General features: G+C 36.7%; 1 protein-coding gene across 1 annotated transcript; it reads left to right on the top strand.

Annotated features, from left to right (window-relative positions):
* The first annotated feature begins 21,751 nt into the window (after nucleotides 1–21,751).
* Nucleotides 21,752–24,132, top strand: LOC149394157 (putative aldo-keto reductase 2). Its single transcript, XM_089617264.1, has 5 exons — nucleotides 21,752–22,061; nucleotides 22,139–22,342; nucleotides 22,607–22,779; nucleotides 22,894–22,996; nucleotides 23,469–24,132. The coding sequence occupies exons 1-5, from the start codon at nucleotides 21,825–21,827 to the stop codon at nucleotides 23,805–23,807; spliced, it is 1,056 nt and encodes a 351-aa protein (XP_089473390.1). The 5' UTR covers nucleotides 21,752–21,824; the 3' UTR covers nucleotides 23,808–24,132.
* Nucleotides 24,133–24,498: the final 366 nt, after the last annotated feature.

Raw genomic sequence — 24,498 nt, 5'->3', positions numbered from 1 at the left:
CTTAATTATTCAACATGATTCGGTCATGAAATTAAGTGATGGTTTTCACCCATGACATTCGGATCTAACAAAAATCTCCATTAATATTTCATGTTTGATGAATGTGTCGATGCTGGAACACTTGGATTTTTAGTGGCTAATGCTCAATTTCTTGTTTTGTAATATGGGTTGTTAGAACTATACTGGCGACCGCTTAAAAAAAATTCTGGCTGCTGAACAACCAAATCTGAAGGTTACAACATAGAGATACATTCTCTGATATTTGGACGGGACAATCAAAGATGGATGTTATGAGTGTTGTAGTGCATAACATAGACGATGATTGGAATTTGAACAAACGTACATAGCGTTTAAGAGCTAAGAATGGCTAGATAATCAACTTTTTGTAAACTTTTTTGTAAATAGTCACCTCAACTTATTTACAGCACTCAAAAAGACAAAAATACCCAAAAACATTCCCCTTTATTTTGGGTTTGTTTTTCCTTTTGAGTGCCGTAAATAAGTTGAGGTGGATCCTCAATCTTCAAATAATTAATATGTTGCGTACGCATTTGTTTTGTTTTTACGTTATATCTTCAATTTTGAAATTGTAGTTAACTTATTTTATTATTGATATTGAATCTATTTTTGAAACTCAATTGTTAATAAAAAAATCGTATTATGTCTACTAAATAAATATTTTTTAATCACATGCGTAGCACGTGTTACTATTCTTCTTTGTTTTGGGGTTATTACATTCTTCAATTATAGGTGAAAGATGAGTTTCATTCTTCAATTACATGTGAAAGATGGGTTTGATGAGAGAGAGGGAAAGTATTTATAAATAATTTTCATTTTTATTAAGGGCAGTGTAGCGAAATAGCCAAAATGAAACTATGAAATTTGTTTTTAGCATATGTTTCACAACTTTTAGGGAAATAGCCAACATACTTCTGTGGCAATAATTAAGGTCTGATTTACCCTTATTTATTAACAAATTCGTCACTTTCTCTCTCCTACTTTTTTCCTACACTTTATTTTTTACATAAAAACTTCAAAAAACCATATCTATCTCATATGAACTCGAAATTGAATGATTCCAAATCCTACGGATTCGTGACGCCGAGATCTTCACAAATAGATCCATTGTGTTTGACGAAAAATCATGTTTAATACCTTAGATGTAGAAAAATCACGTTACTACCTTAAATATGGAAATAACTGGAAATTTTTTATAATTATTAAAAAATAAATGGAAACGTAACTATGATGCATTAAACATAATTTTTCATCAAACACAATGGGTCTATTTTTGAAGATCTCGACGCCACGAATTTGTAGGATTTGAAATCACTCAATTTCGAATTCGTATGAGAAAGATACGAATTTTTGAAGTTTTGATGCAAAAAAAATTATTTGAAAAAAAATAGGAGAGAGAAAGTGACGAATTTGTTAATAAATAAGGTCAAATCAGACCTTAATTATTGACACATAAGCCATTTGACTATATCTCTAAAAATTGTCAAACATAGGTTAGATCTAAAATCACATGTTTAATGTGGCCTAGTTACTTACAAATCTCTTTTATTAATATAATATTACCTATTTGTAAAGGATATTTTATCGATTCATTCGATAATTTATTTATAGCTTGACACATGTTCAATTATGTTAAAAAATAGACAAAAAGTGCAAATTTGTAACAAATTAAAAGTTGAAGATTAACGTTTGTAAAGTTTGAAAATTTAGGAGGCATTTTGTTAATGGTGTAAGAGTAAAAGTTGAAGATTAACGTTTGTAAGGTTTGAAAATTTTGGAGACACTTTGTTTTGTTAATCGTGTAAGAGTTAAGAGATTAAATGTAATCAATCCAAAATAATATTGTTTAAAAATAAAAATAAATACTATTTTTTCTATAAAAACTCTAGAAAAATTATTTTTGTAATTAATTAAAAAAAAATGACCTCAATTAGTAGCAACTTTATATTTTTGGCCAAAAAAAACTTTCTCTTTCTGTATCCTATAATTAACGGAATTATATATTGTTCTTAATTGTGTATAAAGTAATATATTGAGAAAATGAATTAAATATATGAACATCTTTGACCTTTTCAACACAAACGCAGAAGATTTCTTTTATTCTTTTTTTTTTTTTTCTGTTATCCGTCATTTAACCCAGAAGCACAACAATTTTGAGCAGCAATAACGATTAAATAATATAAATTAAATATAAATCTATGTATACTTCATCACAATTATACTTCATTTTCTGCGGAAGAACTTTGCGTGTATACTAGATACAAAGAACGCTAACCACTTGTTTTTGTCATTAAGTAACAAAGTGGTTTGTCAAATCTTGAATTCAAATCGTGTACCGTCAAAAGTTTAAGTGTATCTCAATCAAACGACGCGAAAGGAGTCAGATATCCTCTTCAAATCTTTGTAGTTCCTCTTCCACTGAAGACCTACAACAAAAAAAAAAAAAAAACAAGTGGTTAGCGTTCTTTGTATCTAGTATAATATTATACGCTAACCACTTGATATTTTCATTTTTATTAATATAATATTACCTATTTGTAAAGGATATTTTATATAATCAAACGACGCGAAAGGAGTCAGATATCCTCTTCAAATTACCTATTTGCAGTGAGACTGAATGGTATATCTGAGACCCCTGAACCTGTGTCCCTGACTTTGTGTCTATAAAAAAAAACATTTTATTTTCCTCGCTGAATAAAATTAAAATAAATGTTCTAGGATTTGTCACTTCAGGAATTGGCAAAGAGGGAACAATTTCTGATTCTACCTCATCTGTCCCAAGCACTGAAAAACAAAAACTATTTAACCCTGAAAGCAATATTTTGCTACTCTCCAGGGCCAGGACATGGCAGAAGGATTGTATTGTAGGACTCAATATTAGTTGGTTATAAGAAATATAAAATTTTTAAAAAAGAAAAAAAAGATACAATTTTGATGTTTACCCAATAATGAATTAAATGACATAATCTTTTGGACACTATTGATCTAGGGTTTAAGAAAAAGTTTAACGCCGGCGAAATTTTAAAAAATTTCTTTTACAAGTAAAACGATTTTACTAACCTAAACAAAGTGCAAGTACACGTAAATAAAAACTATTATGAGCATATTAAATTTACTAACCTTTTTAGAAGCTTGAACGTTGAGAAGCTTTTGGAAGGTTGCAACGTTCGTCTCCCCTCGCAGCACGTCTCTCTTCTTTCCTCGGGAACTCGAGCAACCACGAAAGTTTTTATCACAAGAATCACTCGAGAAAGAAAGGAATTAGTGAGTGGACACTTTTAAACACGACGACTCGAGAACAAGTCTCAAAGTCGAAGAGCTAAAATTACTAGGTCAAATGAGGACCTAGGTGCCAAAACAAAAACGAAAAATAACTAGAGAGAGGATCGGCCAAGCTAGAGAGAGAAGCTCTCAAATCTCTAAAACTTGGGATGAATCAAATGAGAAGAATAAGGCCCCTATTTATAGGAGATGCTTTACCTTCAATAAAGTAGTTTCCTCTTCTATAGAATATCGCATATTCATGAGCTAATATTGCCTTATTCCCTCATGAGTCACACGGCCAAGGCAGCCTTCTAGAAGGCTTGGATTTGTTTCATTTTTTGTTCCTTGCCTTGCTCTGGCGTGCGCTCCGACGCTCAACATTAGTCGAGGTGGGGGGCTTATCTCGTCTCGAGTGTCGAGAGAGGAATATATAGTGGATCAGGAGTGAAGTAGAGGTTTTTTAAGTTTGAGAAAACTTCCCTTGTGAGTGAGTAGAGGGGGGGTATTTATAGCTTTTGAGCTTGAGGCACATGGGCCGTGGAGGCATTTTTTGCCTTGAGACTTGGTTTGGCCGATGGTTTGGCAGAGACAAAGGATGGCCGATAGTTATTTTTTTTGTGCCTTGGATTTAGAGGCTCGCCGATAGTTCCACGCCGATAGTCTCATGCCGATAGTTTCACGCCGATAGTCTCGGTCATAAAGCTCGCCGATAGTTTCACGCCGATAGTCTAGGCCATGAAGCTCGTCGATAGTTTTATGCCGATAGTCTCGGCCATGAAGCTCGCCGATGGTCTAACGCCGATGGTTTTGTGCCGATAGTCTCAATCATGAAGTTCGCCGATGGTTTAAAGATTCTTGTCTTCGCCGATAGTTTGATCTTGAACTTTGCCGATGGTTTGCATGACGATGATTTTAACACGTCGATAGTTAGGTCTTGAACTTCGCCAATTCTTGTCATTTTTGCTCTCGGGGTATCAGTTTTATCTTGTGAAAATGACGACATAACAGTACGTACATGCATTTTTAAATACTAAATACAGCTCACAGAGTCACAGACTCACAGTTCACCCTCGACGTTAGTGATGTTTATCTTGAATTGAATGTACATCAAAATTCAACTTTGAGGAGATATTATGATGTAAATTTGAAAGAGATATTTGCATGCAGATATTATTTTACTAATTGTACGTAAATGACGCTTCAGACTTCAAAGAGCTAGGATTGGAAAGCAAACAATCAGAGACACAAACCATATGATGTGGCGAATAGCCTAAACTAGAGGGATGACCCTAAAAACAAAACAAAAATTAGAGTCACGAATTTAACAAGCGGTCATTTTATTCAAAGTCCTTCACAGCTCAAACAACAACCATATAAGTTTGATGTCACTTAACTTAAGCACTACCTGACCGCATAGTTCTAATTGGTTTGACTGACTTTAATTGTTTATCCATATTAATTTTTTTTTTTATTCTTAGACTAAGAGGAAATGAATAACTGAATACAAAAAAAAAAAAACAGCAACATACCTTTATATACGTCTCCCAAACTTCATCATCGGCAGTCACTGTATTTGTGTCCGTATTGAAAGGACCGAGTTCCTCCACCGTGTTGGACTGCCACCCACTTTAGTATGATATTGCCCGCTTTGGGCCCAAGCCCGCACAGATTTGTTTTGGGTTTCCTTCCCAAAAGGCCTCATATACTAGTGTAGTTCGGTAGGTCTCTTATATCTAATGCATTCTTTGCATTTACTTCCGATGTGGGACTTTGGTTTGCATCCCAACAATCCTTCCCTCAAACCAAGGACCACATACACATGTCCTTCCCTCAAACGAAATCATCTTGTACCGCCGTTTGGACGCTAACGGGACCCGCCGCCTGACCGGCATCATTGTCAGGAAGACTTTCGACACAAGGCACACCATCGCGAGGTCACCACACAAAGGGATTCTCCTTCCACATCGCAAGCCCAACCCAAACTCCCAGTCTCCTGAACCATCGGCTCTGATACCAGTTGTTGAGATTTTGACCTCGTCACTTCGTCCAGTCGAGCTCGTCACTTCGTCAGTCGAGCTCGTCACTTCGTCAGATCGACCTGGAATGACTTCGTCACTTCGTCCAAACGTCTTTGGATTCAGTTCGTCAGTTCGCCCAACCATGTTGGGTTAACTCTGTCAAAACCTCTCTCTCCCGAAACAGAAAACGAAAAATAAAAGAAGGAACACAAGATTTATAGTGGTTCACTTTCAAAGAGAAAGCTACGTCCACTTTGCCGCTGCAATACTATAAACCCAATTGAGAAAGTTTACAAGTACAAGTGTTTCTATTTTTGGGTACACAGGAATACAACACATATCATCCTTTATATCTATACTAAGGAATAGAGCAAAGTTACTATTGTTGGGGAATCAAGTGGGTATCAGACACGAACAATCGCTCTGATACCACTTGTCGGTGGATCGAGCTCGCATCGGACACGAACGATCGCTCCGATGCGACTCGTTTGAGATGATTCCACCATATAACCATATTAATGCGGAAAAATAATTAATTACGCTGATCATAAGCTAATTAAATTATAGTTATAATTAACAAGATCTAGTTATGTTTAATTAATTTAATTCATGAGAGCATATAAGTCAAGCAACCGATTTGAACGAAAAATGAATACTTACAGTTTTTGGCTCACGAACTGAAAGCTTTCACAATCCGTCTTCGTCTTGAGTCGTCTTGATGAAGGACTCGAGGATGACACCTCAGTCTTCCGAAACGTAATCTCCGAGGCGAATAAGAAAGATGAGTGGGCACAGTCTTTATCTCACTAGATCACGAAACTAGGTGTTTCAAGATCTCTCTCTTATTTTACTAAGAATGGAAACGAATTTCCGAGGGGAGGGAGAGGCTGTTTTGCACGGCCAAGGTAGCCTAGAGTGCACGAAATTATTAGGTCAAAATCCTTAATTTTTGCCTTCTCATGAACCCCTATTTATAGTAGTAAAAATGAGATATTCATGGAATCTTCCAGAATATTTTATTTCCTTTTATTGTGTTCACACTAGAGGATTTAATCTAGGCCCTTGGATCTCAACAAGTGAATCCTACTTTTTCTCTCATCCATCAGATCAATATCTATGGGATATTATTCTTTTATTTAAATAGAGAATAATTTATTTAGTGAGATAATAAAGGAGAATATATTATTCTCCTAAATATTCTCGTAAATACTTTCCTTTAAATAAGGAGAAAATATAGGACAATATCTTATATTTTTCTCTCTCCTTTATTTAAACAACTAAAGAGAAAATATTGGTAAATAACAATATTGAAATTTCGAACTTGATGGCACACGGCCAAGGAGATTTGCGCAAACCCTAGTGCCAAAAATCCTAATTCGAATTTTCCATGTGTGCAAGGCCCAATTGCTTAAAACCCAGTTAATTATTTATTTACTTGGTCCAACAATAAACAAATAATCAATAATTGTTTATTTACTTGATCAAACAATAAATAAACAATTCTACCATAAATATTTATTTAATTCTGCGAATACCCATTTTCCACAATTAATGCTGTCAATCACAATTACAGCAAGTGAGATTAATAATGATAAACATTATTATACGAAAGTTCTTATCCGTCTTTATCAGAGCCGAATCGGGGACTATGGACCTAGTAATAGGAGCTTAACAAATCCGATGAAAAAGACGAAATAGTCCTTTCTCTTTTGTCCATCGATTCGTCTAATCTTGGTCAAATACTCCACCTTATAAGCCAAGACTGAACTCTCATTTATACTAGAATTATATTTACTCATCGTGACGAGTGTCCACTGATATAGTCAGTTCGTGATCAAGATCCTCCAGGTTCATCCCGTGTCAAGAGAAGTCAATTTATCCGTTATACTTCTCTTGATACATATCAGCCCTAAGCATTGTTGCTTCCCCAGCGAAAGATTCTTTCGAACGTTACTTACTTCGAAAGTGCTAGCAATCTATCGGTTCTGGAATCAACCCTTAGGTGAGTGAACATTAACCTTCTTTTAGGAAGGGTGGATTCTGTATCTGTAAATCATTTCCCACTCGAATCATGCTCTGAGAAAACTCCCAAGACATAAGTTGTGATTAGCATGAATAGCCTTTTAGCGAATGAGTCAAAGAGCTCAGTAACATAACCCAGTGTCCATGATCACTTCAGGATTTAGATCAAGTCTCACTGTGACCATCATAGTGACCTCGGTTAGTGTGTCGTAACGGTCCTTAAACGACACATCTACAACCAAGACATGTCCAAGTCGTACACTTACCACAAGTGTAGAATGCTCTCACATAGTGATCAGCCTTCACCTATGTGCTCCACATATATGACTTTAGATATAGCTTTCCAGGCGTATATCAGTCTTCGACCATGTTTTAGCACACCGCCCGAACTCAGGTGCCCATCACGTGACTCAGTTAGATACGGAGGCTATGGAAGATAGTTGTTATTGATTCTAATTGTTTAGAACTCAACCCACTAATCATATAATGCTAATAAAGTAATCTTATTATCGAATGTAGTAATCATTTATTCATTATCTTCAAGTGGGCAATATTCCCAACAATCTCCCACTTTGACCAGAGAAGATAAGTTTCCTTCAGCCAATTTAATTCTTTGCCATCATTATAGATGGTTTAGACCTTGACCCAGGATTGAGATTCCCATCATATGGATTACCACTTTTATCTATACTCTATCATTTATGTCGATCTGACATATGTCCCATTTTCATATCATTCTAGTTCATGCATTTTTGCAAGTGATCTTTGACTTACCATTTAAGGTCAAGTCAATTTGTTCACAGTAAATAAATTTACTTTAGAACAAATTAACATTTCGCATACCTTTATATTATACATCAGACTTTATATCTAAAGATAACAAGTCTCCCTATCAAGGTGTACATCCCTTTGGTGCCAAAACAGGTTGCACCATTGCATGGTTTGATCTCATCACCACTTACTATAGTGTGATTTATTGAAGGTGTTTAAATAAGAACTTTATTGACTTATTTCCATTACTTGGTTATTTATAGTTCATCCTTGTTTGTCGTGTTCATATTCAATATATACACATGACTTTAAGGATCTACTATATTTAAATAACTAAGTATCTCACTATTTCCAAAAATTACAGTGTTTACAACACATGTAGTTATTCTCGGAAATACGACATTGTCTAAGGTCTAATTATTAGTCCTTTTAGGGCAAATGTCAATAGCCTCAACATTGAGCTCATACCTTATATCAATAAGTAATAAGTATGTTTGAGACATAATGGAACGAGCATGTCGTTTCTAAATTTAATTTTAGAAACAGTTAGCTCAGTCAATTTACTTGTGTCATAATGAGGTCTAGAACTAAAATAGTAATGACTTTATTCATGACACTTGTTTAGGAGCTATACTTATCGATCATTCTCAAAATATCGATTATAACAAACATCCATGTACAATCATGACTAGTTTGTTAAGTACTTAGGATCTACCTTTCATATTTCAAAAAGTTTAGTAGTATAACTACTTCGATCCATGTCTTTATGTTATTGGAACTTCATCCTCAAAGGACAGTTCATCTTCAATTTTGAAGATCCCAAATGAAGTGGTTCGTGGTATCAGAAAGAAGAGTATCATTGATGATAATGTCTCTCCTTAAGGGCTCAATCCCTTACCTTATAGCTTATAAAGCTTAAACCATTTCATTAATCCTTTTATAGATCTCTCTATTCCTTTAAGCTAATAGCTTAACAGGTAGATCTATTAAATATGGGCTAATAACTTTCAGACAAGTTAGTATGATCGAGAGTGATATCTCAAGATCATGTCTTTCCAATTTAAGGAAAGTTAACTGTTGATGAGAGTGACAAGGATCCATTCTAGGATGCTCCCACTAGGTTATTGATTTTAACGACAAGATAATTCAAAATTATCATTCCTTTCAATTCATTGATTTATGTGGCAAGGTAATCATTGATTACTCTTCCACTTTAATTATTGAATACTAGCATATACATTCCGGTTAAGGATGCCATCTTCAATGATGGGTTTAATCCTGTGAATGATGTTGCTATTTATTGAACAACAAGTGGCTAGATTTCATTAAAGAAAGCTCCCACTCTTTTATTGAACAATGGTGACTAGAATCCAATTAAGGATGCTCCCACTCAATAATATTGGTTATTTAGTGGCTAGGTTCCATTTATGGATGCTCTCACTATGTCAATGAATAAGAATAGCTAGGTTCCATTTAAGGATGCTCCCACTAAGTCAATGAATAAGAGTAGCTAAGTTCCAGCTAAGGATGCTCCTACTCGATTATTGAATTTTAGACTGGCTAGGTTCCAATTAAGGATGCTCCCACTCAATCAATAAATCTAGAGTGACTAGGTTCCATTCAAGGATGCTCCCACTCAATTAATACGAATATTAGTGACTAGGTTCCAATTAAGGAAGCTCCTACTAATTTAATTCATCATCAACACTAACTCTTAGTTGTGTCTCCTTTATTACTTATTATTCGCACAAGTCATTGTCGAATAATGGTAATAATTATTTAGACGCTTTCAAAGCTCTAAATAGTTCTTAAACAATAAAACATATTCAACATAAGAATTTAATGAAGCAATAAAAGCTAATTAAATTCTAACAGAGATAATAACTTAGAAAATATTTATATTTATTTATTGTGCTTCTATATAGCATATGAACAGAAAAACGTGACCTTCATATTCTATATTTTTTTCATAAGGACATAAGCATTCATGCATATTCAAATATCATAAAAGCAATCAAGGCATTCAATAGAAGGAAATATTTAAAGACACAACCTTGTGTTCATAAATAATGTAATAAAACATAAAGAAAGAAAGATTCATCCTTTCTGGAATAGCCATAAAGGCTACAATCCAGAAAACCTCGGATTATTAAATGACACATCCCATGTTCAAAAATAAATCCAAAAATGAAAGTAATAAAACTAGCGGGAAATTAGATCTTCAAACAGAGCATGAGCTTCTCTACAATTCGGGCTTGAATCCGACATTGTTCAGCAAGCTCGTCTACACAAGTGTGCTCCATCAGATCTGCTCTGCAACAAGAAAAGAAGTATGCTCATGAATAATTATCCTCAAAACATTTTTAGGATATCTTTAATCATGAATTTTAAGGTACCATACCAGCATTCCTCTTGTTTTTCTCAAGCTCAGCCAAGTACAAAGGACAATGCCTCTTCCAATGGCCTTCAGTGTTGCAGTGGTGACATTTACCAATGCTTTCTCGCTTCTTTTCTTTTCCTTTTCCACTTCTCTTGAAGTTCTTCCTTTCCTTCTTAGCGGGACCTTTCCCCTTCGAAGTATTCGGACGTGCCTTAGATGACTCAGCACCAGAAGTCAACATCTTCTTGGTTTTAGGCGAAGAACTCTTGTCATAATCCACGAAATAATCCAAACGACATCAAAACCCCTAATTGGAAACCCTAGAAATCAGATTTCGAAGAGAACAAAAAGGAATTGGATTTCTACCTTGATGTAGAACGCGAACCCACACTCTCGGCCTCTCCTACTCCAAGAAATCACACTCAACCTTGTAGAGAGAACAAAGTCGAAGCCAAATGCGTTTCAGAACATGAATGAAGAAGATGAACGAAGACAAATAAGAACAGATACATACGATAAGGACGAACGGAGAAGAAGAAGAAGAAGAAGAAGAAGAAGAAGAAAAACTCACCCACAACTCCGGCGTCTCTCTCTCTCTCTCTCTCAAAATCCCTCTTCCGATTTTTTTTTGTTCGACAATGAGAGACGAGTGAAGAGAAAAAAATGTCGAGTACCGCACGAGGAAATTTCCAAAAACACCTTCTTTCACTTTTCACTTTCCTTTACTCTATTTTCAAAACAACTTCAAAAATTCTTAAAATATTTTACCCGAAAATTTTACCAAACCCCCATTTCACTTTTTATTTCCTATTTTTTTAACTTAAAAACTCAAAAACACTTTTTGAGAGGTATACCAAACACAACCTTAGTCCCTCATTTTGCTTTCTTCTCAGAGCTTGTTAAAAATATCTCGACGATTAACCGTCAAAGTCCTTGTCAAATCATGTGTCTTCTTTTTCTATTTGTCTCAATATATATATAGAAAAAGAGACAAATCGACGTAGTGATATTAGCGAAAATCATATATATATACACATGGAACTAGTTAGCAAAAAATATAATTTATTTGATAAGAAATTATAGTAAAAAAAACCGACGTAGTGATATTAGCGAAAAATCGTTTCAAATAGGCAACCCATGATGTTTGATATTTTTAGGAGCTAGAGGACATAAAATATTTTCATAAAGGGCTTTGTATAGTCACAAATTTTGTTTGATTAGTGAATCCCTCTGGTTGTGCCATAAAGTTAGCTCCTTTAAAAACGTTGTTGAAGAATGCATTGTGAATATTTACTTGATGAATATCTCCGTTTTTAGTCACTTCAAGTGTAAAGATAACTTTTAGAGTGATTTGTTAAGGTTCAACATATAAATCTGACTTAAAATCATAAAGCAAAATTTGCGAAGAACAAAATAAAGAGCATACAGTTTTATAGTGGTTCACTTTCAATGCGAAAGCTACGTCCATTTTGTCGTTGAAGATTCTCACTAAAACCCAAATCCGGAGAAAATGTGTTTACAACTCTCTTGCGCTCTACAAAGAACATCGGCGCATATAGTATTTATAGGGAAGAAACTAAGGCTAATAGACAGGTCTGAAATTCATTTTTCCTTCTTAAAATACTCCCAACTAATAATGTTTAGAATAGGTCGATCCGCAAATCATCGTCATAAAGTCTTCAGTCGTCACCTTGACGTCGATTCAGCTCCACACCTTTAACACACACACACTCTCTCTCTTATTTACTTAGGTTTCTAGGGTTTCAATACACTGCCGATACACCGTCAGGTTGCCACCGTCGCCTCGGACATTGTCTGCTATCCTCACGCCATGGTAAGTATTCTTTGCCTCTCCATCTCTGTGAAATTGTTATATGTATGTGTTGGTACGTGTTATATGTGTGTGTTATGTGGACGTGTATGTGTAGTTATAACCATTTATATCACTCGTTCATTTCTTAATTTCAAAATACACTCTCCTATATTGACTATAGTAATACTAAAACAATCTAATTAGTTATTAACTTATTAAATTCCAATCACAAAAATAAAATAAAAATAAAAATAAAAGTAATTATTACATGAGAAATTTCATTAAGTGGGCTTAATAAGCCATTAAATATCTAATTTAGACCCTAATATTGAAAAATATCCCAAAATAGACTTTTGTACCATAATCGGACAAAGATACCCTTATACTCTATTTGAACTCACTCATTCCCCCCGAAATCTCTATCTCATTCGATCACTTAAAAAAAAAAAAAAAAACTCTACGATCGTGTACGAGGGCATACGACGGCATACGATCTTGTACGAGTCGGTACGATAGAGGACGATGGCGTACGATGGAAATGCTTCGAGATCCGGCGGCGGTGACGGACAGAAATCACGAGCTTCAAAACCAAGTAAAAAGGTAAGTTTTCATGAAATTTCTTATTAAACTTCGTTAAAAATAGTTAGAATAGGGTTTAGGATTTAGTTATTATCTGATTTGAGTTGATTTGAGCTTATTTGGGTCGGATTTAGAATGTTAGGGTTTGAAATTAGGGCCAGTGTACGATGAGGTTGATGCATCGTACGATGTCATACGATACTGTACGATGTCGTACGATGAAATTCATAGAGCTGTACGATGTGATACGATGGTGTACGATGGGTTTAAGTTTTTTAAAAAAAATTGTCGTACGATGCGATACGATGTCGTACGATGCTGTACGATGCTATACGATTCTGTACGATGCTATACGATGATGTACGATAGTTTTAAAAAAAATTAAAAAAATTAAATTTTTTTTGTTGTACGATGATGTACGATAGTTTTAAAAAAAATTGAATTTTTTTGTTTTACGATGTTATATGAGTTTGTACGATGTCATAGGATGAATTATGATTCTGACCTAATTTTGTCATTTTTTAGGACAATTTGAACTACATATACAACGTCCCATTCCCGGGTCGTATCACGTACGGTGGGACGGGGATCTTGAAGCTCGTAAGGAGGAGATTCGATGAGCTCGGGATAAAAGATCGAATCCTCGAGACTCCGTTCGAGCAATTTTTTTCGGAGAGCGAGCTCGGCTTCTCACCGGTGCTCGTACATACTTTCCTTCAGAAGAAGATCGAGGCGACGGTACGGGAGGAGATACATTTTGGTATCGGAGGCAAACGAGTAAGATTTGGACGCCTCGAGTATGCACTCGTCTTGGGGATGAGCTATGAAGACGGTCCGACGAAAGCCGAACAAGACGAGCGAAACAACGATCGATTGATCATAGACTACTTGAACGGCGTCGTCGGAAGCAAGTTGAGCGCATTGATCAATGCGTTCACCATATGTCAGAGCCATGACGACGCGTTCAAGCTCGGGCTGCTCGTATTTGTCTATGCGTATCTTCTGAGACAACCGGCCAACAAATTCATCGAGGAAAGGTGGCAGAAATTTATGTACATCGTAGAAGACCTCCCCTTCTTCTTCAAGATGCCTTGGGGAAATTTGAGTTGGGCGGAGACGTATTCCAGCCTCTCGGTGAACCTAAGGCATTATCACGAGACGCTGCAGAAGAAGTTGAAGGACAAGCCGGACGTGGCTCAGAAAGAGGCCAAGTACACATTGACGGGTAATCTTCATACCCTTCATTACTGGGTGTACGAGGCTATCTCAGAGATCGGGATGAGGTTCGGGTCGAACCAGGGGAATCGTGTGCCCAGGATGCACTCGTGGTCTAGTAATGTGGTCATCATGGGCAAAGACATCGAGACCGTCCTGAATAAAAAAACGGTAACTTTTTATTATTTAACTTTTATTAAATGTATGTTACATTATTTTGGAATATTAATAATTGTTTTTGGTTTTGTAGGTGAGTGTTCTTCAAATGCTGAGACCAAGGGCAGCAGAGAAAGAATTTTTTACTCTCCTCGAGACACAGACGAGCAAATGTCTGTATCCCATAGAAGTCGAGGGAGAAGATGCGACAGAGCCGCGAGATATCGAAGAAGAAATAGATCGAGTCGCGACTGTTGCAGAAGATGTCATCGTCGGAGACTCCGACGACGAACACGTGTCAGACACTCCCGGCGTTCGACTTGATAGTCCGACCACTCCCGCAATGGGATCGAGGCCCACACCGACCCCTCGCGCCGACATTCCCGAGCCCTTTGTCATTACATGGGAAATGTGGTAAGAAATGCGAGCTACCCAAGAACAACTGCGAGCATCCCAAGAACAAATGCTGCAGTCAGAAAGGATAGTCTTACATGCTCTTAGCACGAGCGGCCGTAGAATTGAGCGCATCAGGGAAAACCAGGTTAGATTTAAATCAAGTTATATTTAAGTTGAAATTTCATTTTAGAGTTAAGTTTAAATTTCATTTTATATTTAAGTTTAAATTTCATTTAACTTTTTAAAGTTGAGTTTAAATTTCATTTTAACGTTTTAGAGTTAAGTTTAAATTTAATTTAACATTTTAGAGTTAAGTTTAAATTTAATTTCACGTTTTAAAGTTAAGTTTAAATATCATTTTAGTTTAACTTTAATTTAACGGTTTAGGGTTACCCTTAAATTTAATTTAACGTTTTAGAGTTAACTTTAAATTTTATTTAACGTTTTAGAGTTAAGTTTAAATATCATTTTAGTTTAAATTTAATTTAACGTTTTAGAGTTAAGTTTAAATTTAATTTAACGTTTTAGAGTTAAGTATAAATTTAATTCAACTTTAAATATCATTTTATTTTATTTTTAGTTTTTGTGACAAGTTTAAATTTCGTGACATATTTTGTTACTTTGACTTGCAGCTTGATATGTGGAAAAGGCTGCACATTTTGTTCGAGGAAGAAACGGGCATGCCTGGGGGTGATATTCCCACGACCCAAGCTGATGGTCGTCGTAAACGCCGCCGGACCCTTCCCCCTCATCCTCTTCTGGCGACTGGTCAAAAGCCGGCGTCTTCATCGCACGAGCCGTCTTCTTCGCATCGCGAGTCATCGAAGAAGTCGAAGAAGCCGTCTTCTACGCATCGCGAGTCGTCGAAGCGATCGGAGATCAGGCCGGTGACTTCGCCCAGGTTGTCGACGTCTTCGTCGAATCCTCGTAGAGAAGACATTCCGGATAAGCAACGCCAGCTCACAACTCCGCTAAAAAGGAAAAGCCACAAGGCATAACTTACGCCGCCACGTCCAGATCGGCAAGTGCGACAGAAGTCGTCGCGTTGGGCCGATTTCACTGATCCGACGAGGCCCAAATATTCAGAAAAGCCGATCCCCAAGTTCAACCCGTTGAATGACGCGAAGCTAAAAGTGTTTGATAATTTCGTTAAGTGGTTACGGACAAAAAAGTGGAACGGCAAGTTCATGGAGTCTACTCGCCTGAAGACGTGCGACGGAGACACGAATTTCTTCGACACGATATTGACAGAAACCAGATGGCTACATGATTCGGTACGTTATTAATTATATAATTTAACTTTCCATATCAATTTAAAATAACGCTGTATGTTTGTTATGTCTCAGCATATTGATGCTATAATTCACATGATTCGGGCTCGCCAATGAGCTCTCGACGGATATCGGCAAGACGTCCGAATCATGGATTGTCGGTGGGTCCAGCACGTGTACGGCCGATTCACCACGGAAGAAGCGAACATCAAGAAGGCCATCGAGCTGGGGGCAGAGCCCGAACCCCTGGACTGGGACATGAGGGCAACTATTACCCCGATGACTGGGTATGGGACACCGATATTTTGCCTTGGGATGGTGCTCGTGAGATTCTGTTCGTCGTGAACTTCAATAACCTTCATTGGTTCCCATTTCGGATCGACATCCAGGCCTGGACCATTACCGTCCTCGATTGCCAAAAGGATCACATGCAATCGTCGAATAATCAAAAGGACTTCACGGAGATGATGGAGGTACGTAAAATGTTATGTTATTCACAATTATTACCTTTATTTGTGGTTAATTAAATTATAAGGGTTACTTAACATTGTTAAAATGTTTATTATTCAGACTTGGACTCGAGCATTTGCTAGGATTGTGGCCATAGGTGGTTTCTTCAAGAACCATCCCAACTCTTACCGGGAGAGTGAGCAGGGTGAAATTAAGTTCACTAACCTGACGTGGCTCGTCGATGACAATGTCCCACAATGTGCATACAGGTAAACATGTTTTCATTTTTTTTGTTACAATTATTTTAGAAGTTTTTTTTTTTACAAGTTATGATATTCAACTTTTTTTGAAAAGTTATTTAACAAGTCTGTTTATTTTTTGACAAGATTTTTTACAAGTTCTTTTAAAAAAGTTTTTTTGACTAGTTAATTGAACTTTTTTTGACAAGTTTTAAATAATTATGTTTTTATTGTTAAGTTATTTTAGAAGTTTTTTTTTTTTTTTTACAAGTTATGATATTCAACTTTTTTTGAAAATTTATTTGACAAGATTTTTTTCAAGTTCTTTTAAAAAAAAAAATTTTGACTAGTTAATTGAACTTTTTTTTGACAAGTTTTAAACAATTATGTTTTTATTGTTAAGTTATTTTAGAATTTTTTTTTTTTTTTACAAGTTATGATATTCAACTTTTTTTGAAAAGTTATTTTACAAGTTTGTTTATTTTTTGACAAGGTTTTTTACAAGTTCTTTTAAAAAAGTTTTTTTAACTAGTTAATTGAACTGTTTTTGACAAGTTTTAAACAATTATGTTTTTATGGACAAGTTATTTTAGAAGTTTGTTTTTTTTTTTACAAGTTATGATATTCAACTTTTTTTGAAAAGTTATTTTACAAGTTTGTTTATTTTTTGACAAGATTTTTTACAAGTTCTTTTAAAAAAGTTTTTTTGACTAGTTAATTGAACTTTTTTTGACAAGTTTTAAGCAATTATGTTTTTATTGACAAGTTATTTTAGAAGTTTGACAAATTCTTTTACTTATTTTTGTGTTGTAGCGGTGATTGCGGGATGTTCGCAGTGAAATATGTCGAGCACATAGAACTAAACGAATCATTTGACACTCTTCAAAGTGTCAATATGAGAACGTTCAGGAAGAAATGGTGCGTGGACTTATTCTACCACCACCTTATCCCGTGACTTTGTATTTTCGGATGTTTTTTTTAAATCTTTTTGTTTTGTATGTATGTAATAGTACCTTATAAACATATTATCGAGATGGTTTTTTTAATATTGACTTTCACCCGCCATCCATTTTTTTTATTTTCCGGAACTGGTAATATTAAGAAATAGACATTTCTTCTCCAAATCATCATTCCCTATACAAAGACTAGATCAATATTTAATGCAAGCCCTTCACACACCAAACAAAAAGCCATCACAAATTTCACACAAAAACAAAAATAAAAAGGGTTTAGAACTGGAGAAGATTTGTGGACGAAAACGAGTCTTGAGAATAGTGAGTCCAACATTTAGCTCTTTCGCGGCTTTTGTTATGGACATTAACAACTTTAAGGCACCACCACAGTTATTACTACTATCGCTGCTTCTTTCTTTCGAGGACGATAATATTCGACTCCTCAGCTTCTTGTTGTTATGATGTGATGAGAAATAGATAATTAACCTTGAAACTTAATGCTTTCCAGAGTTGAATCGAAAAAAGGTCCATGAGACGGATGAAACTCCATTAAAAAAAATAAAAAGGTCACTCAAATAAACATTAAAGTTTTAAACTTAAAAAATAATACCAGGTCTAAAGTTTTAATCCCTCCAACTGCATGTTTTTCTGTTATGTCCCCTATCACCACATTTCCCGCATTTTCGCTGGATAACCTTTTCGCCTTGAGATGGGTATCGATTAATCCTTCTTCTTCCTTGTTTACTTTTCTTCGGTCGACCGGCTTGCTTCTTTTCAACGGGTTCCGAAACTTTCATGTTTTTTATCTCATCCGGGACATCCCATTGATCTTCATTGCCAACCAGATATATGGCTTCCTTGTACATCTCAATCCACGTCTCCTTCAAATTAAAGTCACTGCATAACGAGTACACGTCCACGCTTCGATGTTGGGCTGCTGTGATAGAATGCTCGCACGGGATATTCAATTGTTGTGGTAGTCCGCAAGTGCATGTCTTCGCCATAAGGTCTACATCGAAATCACCTCTTGCGTCTTTGACATGACATTCATATAGACGAAGCTCGTACGCATTGACGAACTGTGCCTTAATATTTAGCTGTGCGAGATCATTTTGCCACGTTGGTGTCAATTTTGTGTTCAACTTGTTCGCTATCTCTTCTCGTTCAAAAAACCAAGTTTGGAGTGTGAATCGAATAAACTCGAGCAACGTCGTAATGGGAAACGTCCTAGCATTCCTTGTTTTGTTGTTGAAGCTTTCTGCGTTGTTGCTCGTCATTAGGTCGTACCTATATAAAACATACATGATTTATATAATCAACGACATAAAAAATTCAGTACAAAAGAAGTTCTAGACTTTTACCGTTTTCCGGGAAAGAAAGCTCTGGCCCACCGATCGACACCAACTTCTTCGAGATACTTTGCCATCTCGACATCCTTACGTCTCAACTGTCTAAAATTAGCTTCGAATGCTGTTTTACTGAAGGCGTAAGCCGCATCGTAAAGTTCAAAGCGACAATGGTCTGTCTTGAACTTGTGTTGGACATTCAGTTGTAAATGATGGTAACATGCTCTGTGAGTGATACCAGGAAACACAACCTCGACACCATGTATGATGCTAACGTGGCGATTGAATATGAACGGCAAATCAGGTACGTCTTCACCGATAGCTTCTTGCAATCTTCTCAAAAACCAAATACAAGAAGCATGACACTCGCTATCTATAACTCCAAATGCAAGTGGATATAATTGTGAATTCGCATCCATTGCAATTGCGCAAAGCAACTGTCCGCCGTATTTTGTCTTCAGAAATGCACCGTCCAATGCTATGACCGGCCGACATGCTTTGAAGCCTCTACGACATGCCTCAATGGAAAAGAAAGCATACTTGAATTTGTCACCATCTTTCACAAAGTCTGTTAACGTCCCAGGATTCTTTTGCTTCAACATGTACAGCCAAGACGGTAACTTTTGGTACGATTGTTCGGGCGTACCCCGCACGTACCCAATAGATTTCTCCCTGGATCTCCAAGCTTTCAAATACGATATGTTCACACCTCATCTTGTCTTCACTTCTTCCCTGACGTTATGCGCCGAATATTCCGCCATAGAGTTAATTGAGTACTTGTCTTTAAATACGTGACCGATGACCCATGGTGCCGCTCCTCGATGACCCTCTGTTTGAACAACATGCCCACATGAGTGTTTACCCTCGTACGACGTAATCTCCCACATCTCAGACCACTGCACGACACCCCTCAACCTCCATGTGCATCTCTCGTCTTTGCATAGAACATACCATCTCTTTTTCGAAGAAGATTTCACTCTAAATTCGAAATTATGTTTCAACGCGTACAGGTAGATATGTTTCTTCAGTTCATGCTTGTTTTCAAATTGCTGCCCAATATATATTTCTTCTGAGCTACCTGTTAGTTTCAAAGGTTAGTTAAACAATAGGTGGTTTCATATTATACTTGAATCTCATTTGAATCCACTTAAATTACATGTAGAAGAATGACTTGGATAATGACTCGGGTTTTCCTTCACAACATCATCAGCGGTGAACTCGGGTGCTTTCCATGAATAAGGAACGATAGGTGATCCGATCATCGGAGGCTCACGCTGACATTGACCCGATGGTTCACAATGAACCGTTGGTACTGTAAACGTTTCCACAAATTCTTCATATTCTTCAGGGTTGGCGAATTCTTCAAATTATTCACTTCTATCATTGTTATCTCCGTCATATCCGTCACTATTCTCTTCATCACCATCACCACCTTCGTTTTCATCACCTTCGCCACCTTCGTTTTCATCACATTCGCCATCTTCGTATTCATCACCATTGTGTCCATCATATTCGTCACTGTTGTGATTACAATCTCTATCACGCCTATATACTTCGTCACCGCTTTCGGCACCCTTGTACTCGTTAAACAAGTCCTCATCACAGCCACCGTCTTTGTTTTCAATTATAGGATCATTTTGTCGATCCTCGATAACAAGTGTATTCCGTCTCTTCTTCGGTTCATTGTGAGACACCCTTCCAACTTCAACATCTTTCCCTTTATATACTCCTCGATACGCAATAGGTGCAATGATCTGTTTCGGTACCAAACTTACACAAAGTGGAAATCTATTACGATATGTGTGCTTCATAAAATGCGAAACATCACCATTGTCCTTCAATACGGCAGGACCCAGCGGAATTGTACCCACTGTGTATGGGACTTCGAGTTTTAAGTCGAACGCGAATCTGTCTAACTCGAACTTCTCGTATAACAAATCTACTAACTCCGTATACGTTACCTCTTTCGGAACTACGAATGCACGTATTTCTGCATTGGTGAAAACCCATTGGTGTCCTTCCTTCTCCCAAGTGCCGTTAATCATGACAAAAACTGCAAAAAACAGACAAACTATGCAAAATTAGCTTCTATATCGTACAACATCGTACAAAGATGCATCATACAGTATCGTACATCATCGTACAACATCGTACAGCATCGTACAGAGCGCAATTTTTTTTCTTCTAAATTTCATCGTACAAAAAGTTAAATCTCATCCTACCACATCGTATACCATCGTACAAACAAGTTAAAACTCAGATTTTAGACTTTGTTTTCAGATCTGATCGATTTTTTTTGCTACATTCTATCATATACAATCATAAACTTTGTAAAAATGATTAAGTTAGTAATCTTACCCATGATTCTTTTGAAAACCGCTTAAGTAGAGAGGATTTGAGTGGATTTGAGTGTGATTGAAATGATAAAAATAAAGAGTGAGAGATGTATAGGGTTCAGAGGGGTATTTTTGTCCGATTTTGGGGCAAAAATCCATATTTAGATATTTTTAAACATTATGGTCTAATCTTGATATTTAATGACTTATTAAGTCCAATTAATGAAATTTCTTTGAAAACCGATTAAGTAGAGAGAATTTGAGTGGATTTGAGTGTGATTGAAATGATAAAAATAAAGAGTGAGAGATGTATAGGGTTCAGAGGGGTATTTTTGTCCGATTTTGGGTCAAAAATCCATATTTTGATATTTTTAAACATTATGGTCTAATCTTGATATTTAATGACTTATTAAGTCCAATTAATGAAATTTCTCTATTACATTCCCAACAAACGTTGACCATCGACACCGGGTCCACCTACATTCCGCTCCAAAAAAAAAAACGAAAAAAGAACACTATAAAAACCCAACCACCACAGTTTGCTCAGACACCAACTACACAATCTTTTTCTTCTCTCGATCTCGCTAACCCAAAGAAATGGCGTCCGAATCTGCAGCTACGACGATGACTGTGAGGAGAATGAAACTGGGCTCACAGGGCTTGGAAGTATCGGCGCAGGGACTGGGCTGCATGGGAATGTCAGCAGCTTACGGCCCACCCAAACCCGACCCGGAAATGATCTCTCTCATCCACCACGCCGTCGCCGCCGGCGTCACGTTCCTCGATACCTCCGATGTCTACGGTCCCCACACCAACGAGATCCTCATCGGAAAGGTCTGTATTTCATCTTCGTCTCTCTCTCTCTCTCTTCTCTTTCTGAAAGTGATTTTTTTTTTTTTTTTTTTGTGAAGGCGCTGAAAGGAGGGGTGAGAGAGAAGGTTGAGCTGGCGACGAAGTTCGCCGCGAGCTTTACCGATGACGGGAAGGTGGAAATCCGCGGCGACCCTGCTTACGTCAGATCAGCTTGCGAGGCCAGTTTGAAGCGACTCGGTCTAGATTGCATAGACCTCTATTACCAGCATCGCATCGACACTCGCTTGCCCATCGAAATCACGGTCTCTCTCTCTCTCTCTCTCTCTCTCGAGAATTTTATGAGGTTTCGGATGTGACTCATCTACCGAGGAGGATAAACTTGATACGAGTTTTTCAAGGGATGTGTGTTATAATTAGGGTACCCAAAAATCTGTCCACTGATCATCACTTTAACTTGTTATTGCTCCTAGTTATTCAGTTTACTTTTATTTTATTTTTTTGTTCTTTCTATTAGTTTTTTTGGGAGTGATTTGACAATTTGTGGGTTCTTGTGGTCCCTTTTGAAGATTGGGGAGCTGAAGAAACTAGTTGAGGAGGGTAAGATCAAGTACGTCGGTTTATCGGAGGCCTCGTCTTCGACGATCAGAAGAGCCCACGCTGTTCATCCAATCACAGCCGTCCAATTAGAGTGGTCCTTGTGGACGAGAGACGTCGAGGAAGATATTGTCCCTACCTGCAGGCAAAGATCCTATAGACCTATATATAATTTGTGCTATGTTCTCAAAATGTTATTAAGCTATAAGCAATTAAGTATTGCCATGTTCTCAATTTCATTTTTCTCTACATTTTTCAGGGAGCTTGGAATCGGCATCGTTGCATATAGTCCTCTAGGTCGTGGTTTCCTTTCGTCTGGCGCTAAAATATTGGAGAGTCTATCCGATAATGACTTTCGCAAGGTAAGTTTTCAATGGGTTTAAACCTTTTTTTCTCTCTAAAGATCTGCAACTACAAAGTTCAAAATTTGAACCCCTAAATGATATTTTAGAGTTTGATTTCCATCTAAAATAAATAAATAAAAAAGAGTTATTGGCGACAAAAATATTCGAAGTTTTTGATTTATTGCACTTTAATATTGAATCTTTAAAAGTTACGTGAAAAATCTTCAATGTTAAAAAAGTGTCTCTCTGTTACTACTTCAGTCACGATGGAAAAACGTGCAAGACTGAAATTCTCAATAATCGGCTGCAATAGTAAGCTATAATTGTATCTGTTTAGTCATTTGGTTGATACTTCAACTCAGAAATCAACAAAATTACTTCATTTGGATAATCCCTAAAATTGACATGGGGAAGATAGACTATTCATTTTGGCATGATTTATATTGTATAATTAAGGATATGAAAAAAGTCTACCTCATTTTCCTTGCAGCATCTTCCGAGATTTCAAGGCGAGAATCTTGAGAACAACAAAGCGATATTCGAGCGGGTTAGCGAAATGGCGGCGAGAAAAGGGTGTACTGCAGCTCAGCTGGCGTTGGCTTGGGTTCATCACCAAGGCGAGGACGTTTGTCCCATTCCCGGGACCACCAAAGTCAAGAATCTCGAGCAGAACATCGGGGCTTTGTCCGTGAAACTTTCGCCCGAGGAGATGGCCGAACTCGAGTCTTACGCTTCGGCCGATGCCGTGAAAGGCGACAGATACGGAGGTACTTCCACCACTTGGCAAACCTCTGACACCCCCGAGCTGTCTTCGTGGAAACCCGAGTGAGCACACATGTGTTCTTGTTACCTCTCTCACGCAGGGCCTCATTTGTTTTGTGTGCTCAATCACTCAAGTTAAATAAGGGGCTTATAATAACTTTGCAATGAAAATTCCAATCGATAATCTAGTTAAATGGTCGTATGCGCTGATTCTTATCAGGTTTGAAATATCAGTTACTTATCGTGTCGCGACTTCAAGTTTATTGGTTAACCTCTTACCGCCGTGTTATTTTACGAGAGTATACTGCGTAGTATGAATGATATATGCAGTATTTGCTAAAAGAATCTAAACTACTTGTGGTGGTTTCAATATTCTCTAAAATAAATGTGGTATTTGCGACATCTTTTGCGATATTTGTGAAATTTGCGAAAACATTTTGGGCATGCGGTATCCGCGACAAAATACGAAATTTGAATCCCTGTTTTCAGAGAAGAATACATTTTATTTTTTCTTTGGAAAATAACACATATATACCTATGTTTTAGTGAAATGGTTTAGTGTTTGATTTTTCAAAAATGTCGAGTTCATACTCTTTGTTTAACTAAAATGATAAAATTATACCCTAAAATGGATAACAGTGCACAAATCTCCCTTTCGTTGATATTAACTATTATATAAGAAAAATCGAATCAAATCCAAACCAGTACCTTAACTTCTAAATTCTCAATTTTGAAATAAAATAGTCATATATTAAAAT

Source organism: Urtica dioica, chromosome 6 (assembly GCF_054948205.1).
Source record: "Urtica dioica subsp. dioica isolate 48M chromosome 6, U.dioica_male_clone48M_v1_H2, whole genome shotgun sequence".
In the NCBI taxonomy this organism is placed as follows: domain Eukaryota; kingdom Viridiplantae; phylum Streptophyta; class Magnoliopsida; order Rosales; family Urticaceae; genus Urtica; species Urtica dioica.
The sequence above is the reverse complement of the archived record's forward strand: the minus strand, read 5'-3'. Positions and strand labels throughout refer to the sequence as shown.

Excerpts from the sequence above, each read along its gene's own strand:
- LOC149394157 (XM_089617264.1), top strand. The coding sequence starts at position 21,825 with ATGGCGTCCGAATCTGCAGCTACGACGATGACTGTGAGGAGAATGAAA. Across the intron at positions 22,062-22,138 it reads ACGAGATCCTCATCGGAAAG|GCGCTGAAAGGAGGGGTGAG; the intron begins GTCTGTATTTCA and ends TTTTTTGTGAAG. Across the intron at positions 22,997-23,468 it reads CCGATAATGACTTTCGCAAG|CATCTTCCGAGATTTCAAGG; the intron begins GTAAGTTTTCAA and ends TTTTCCTTGCAG.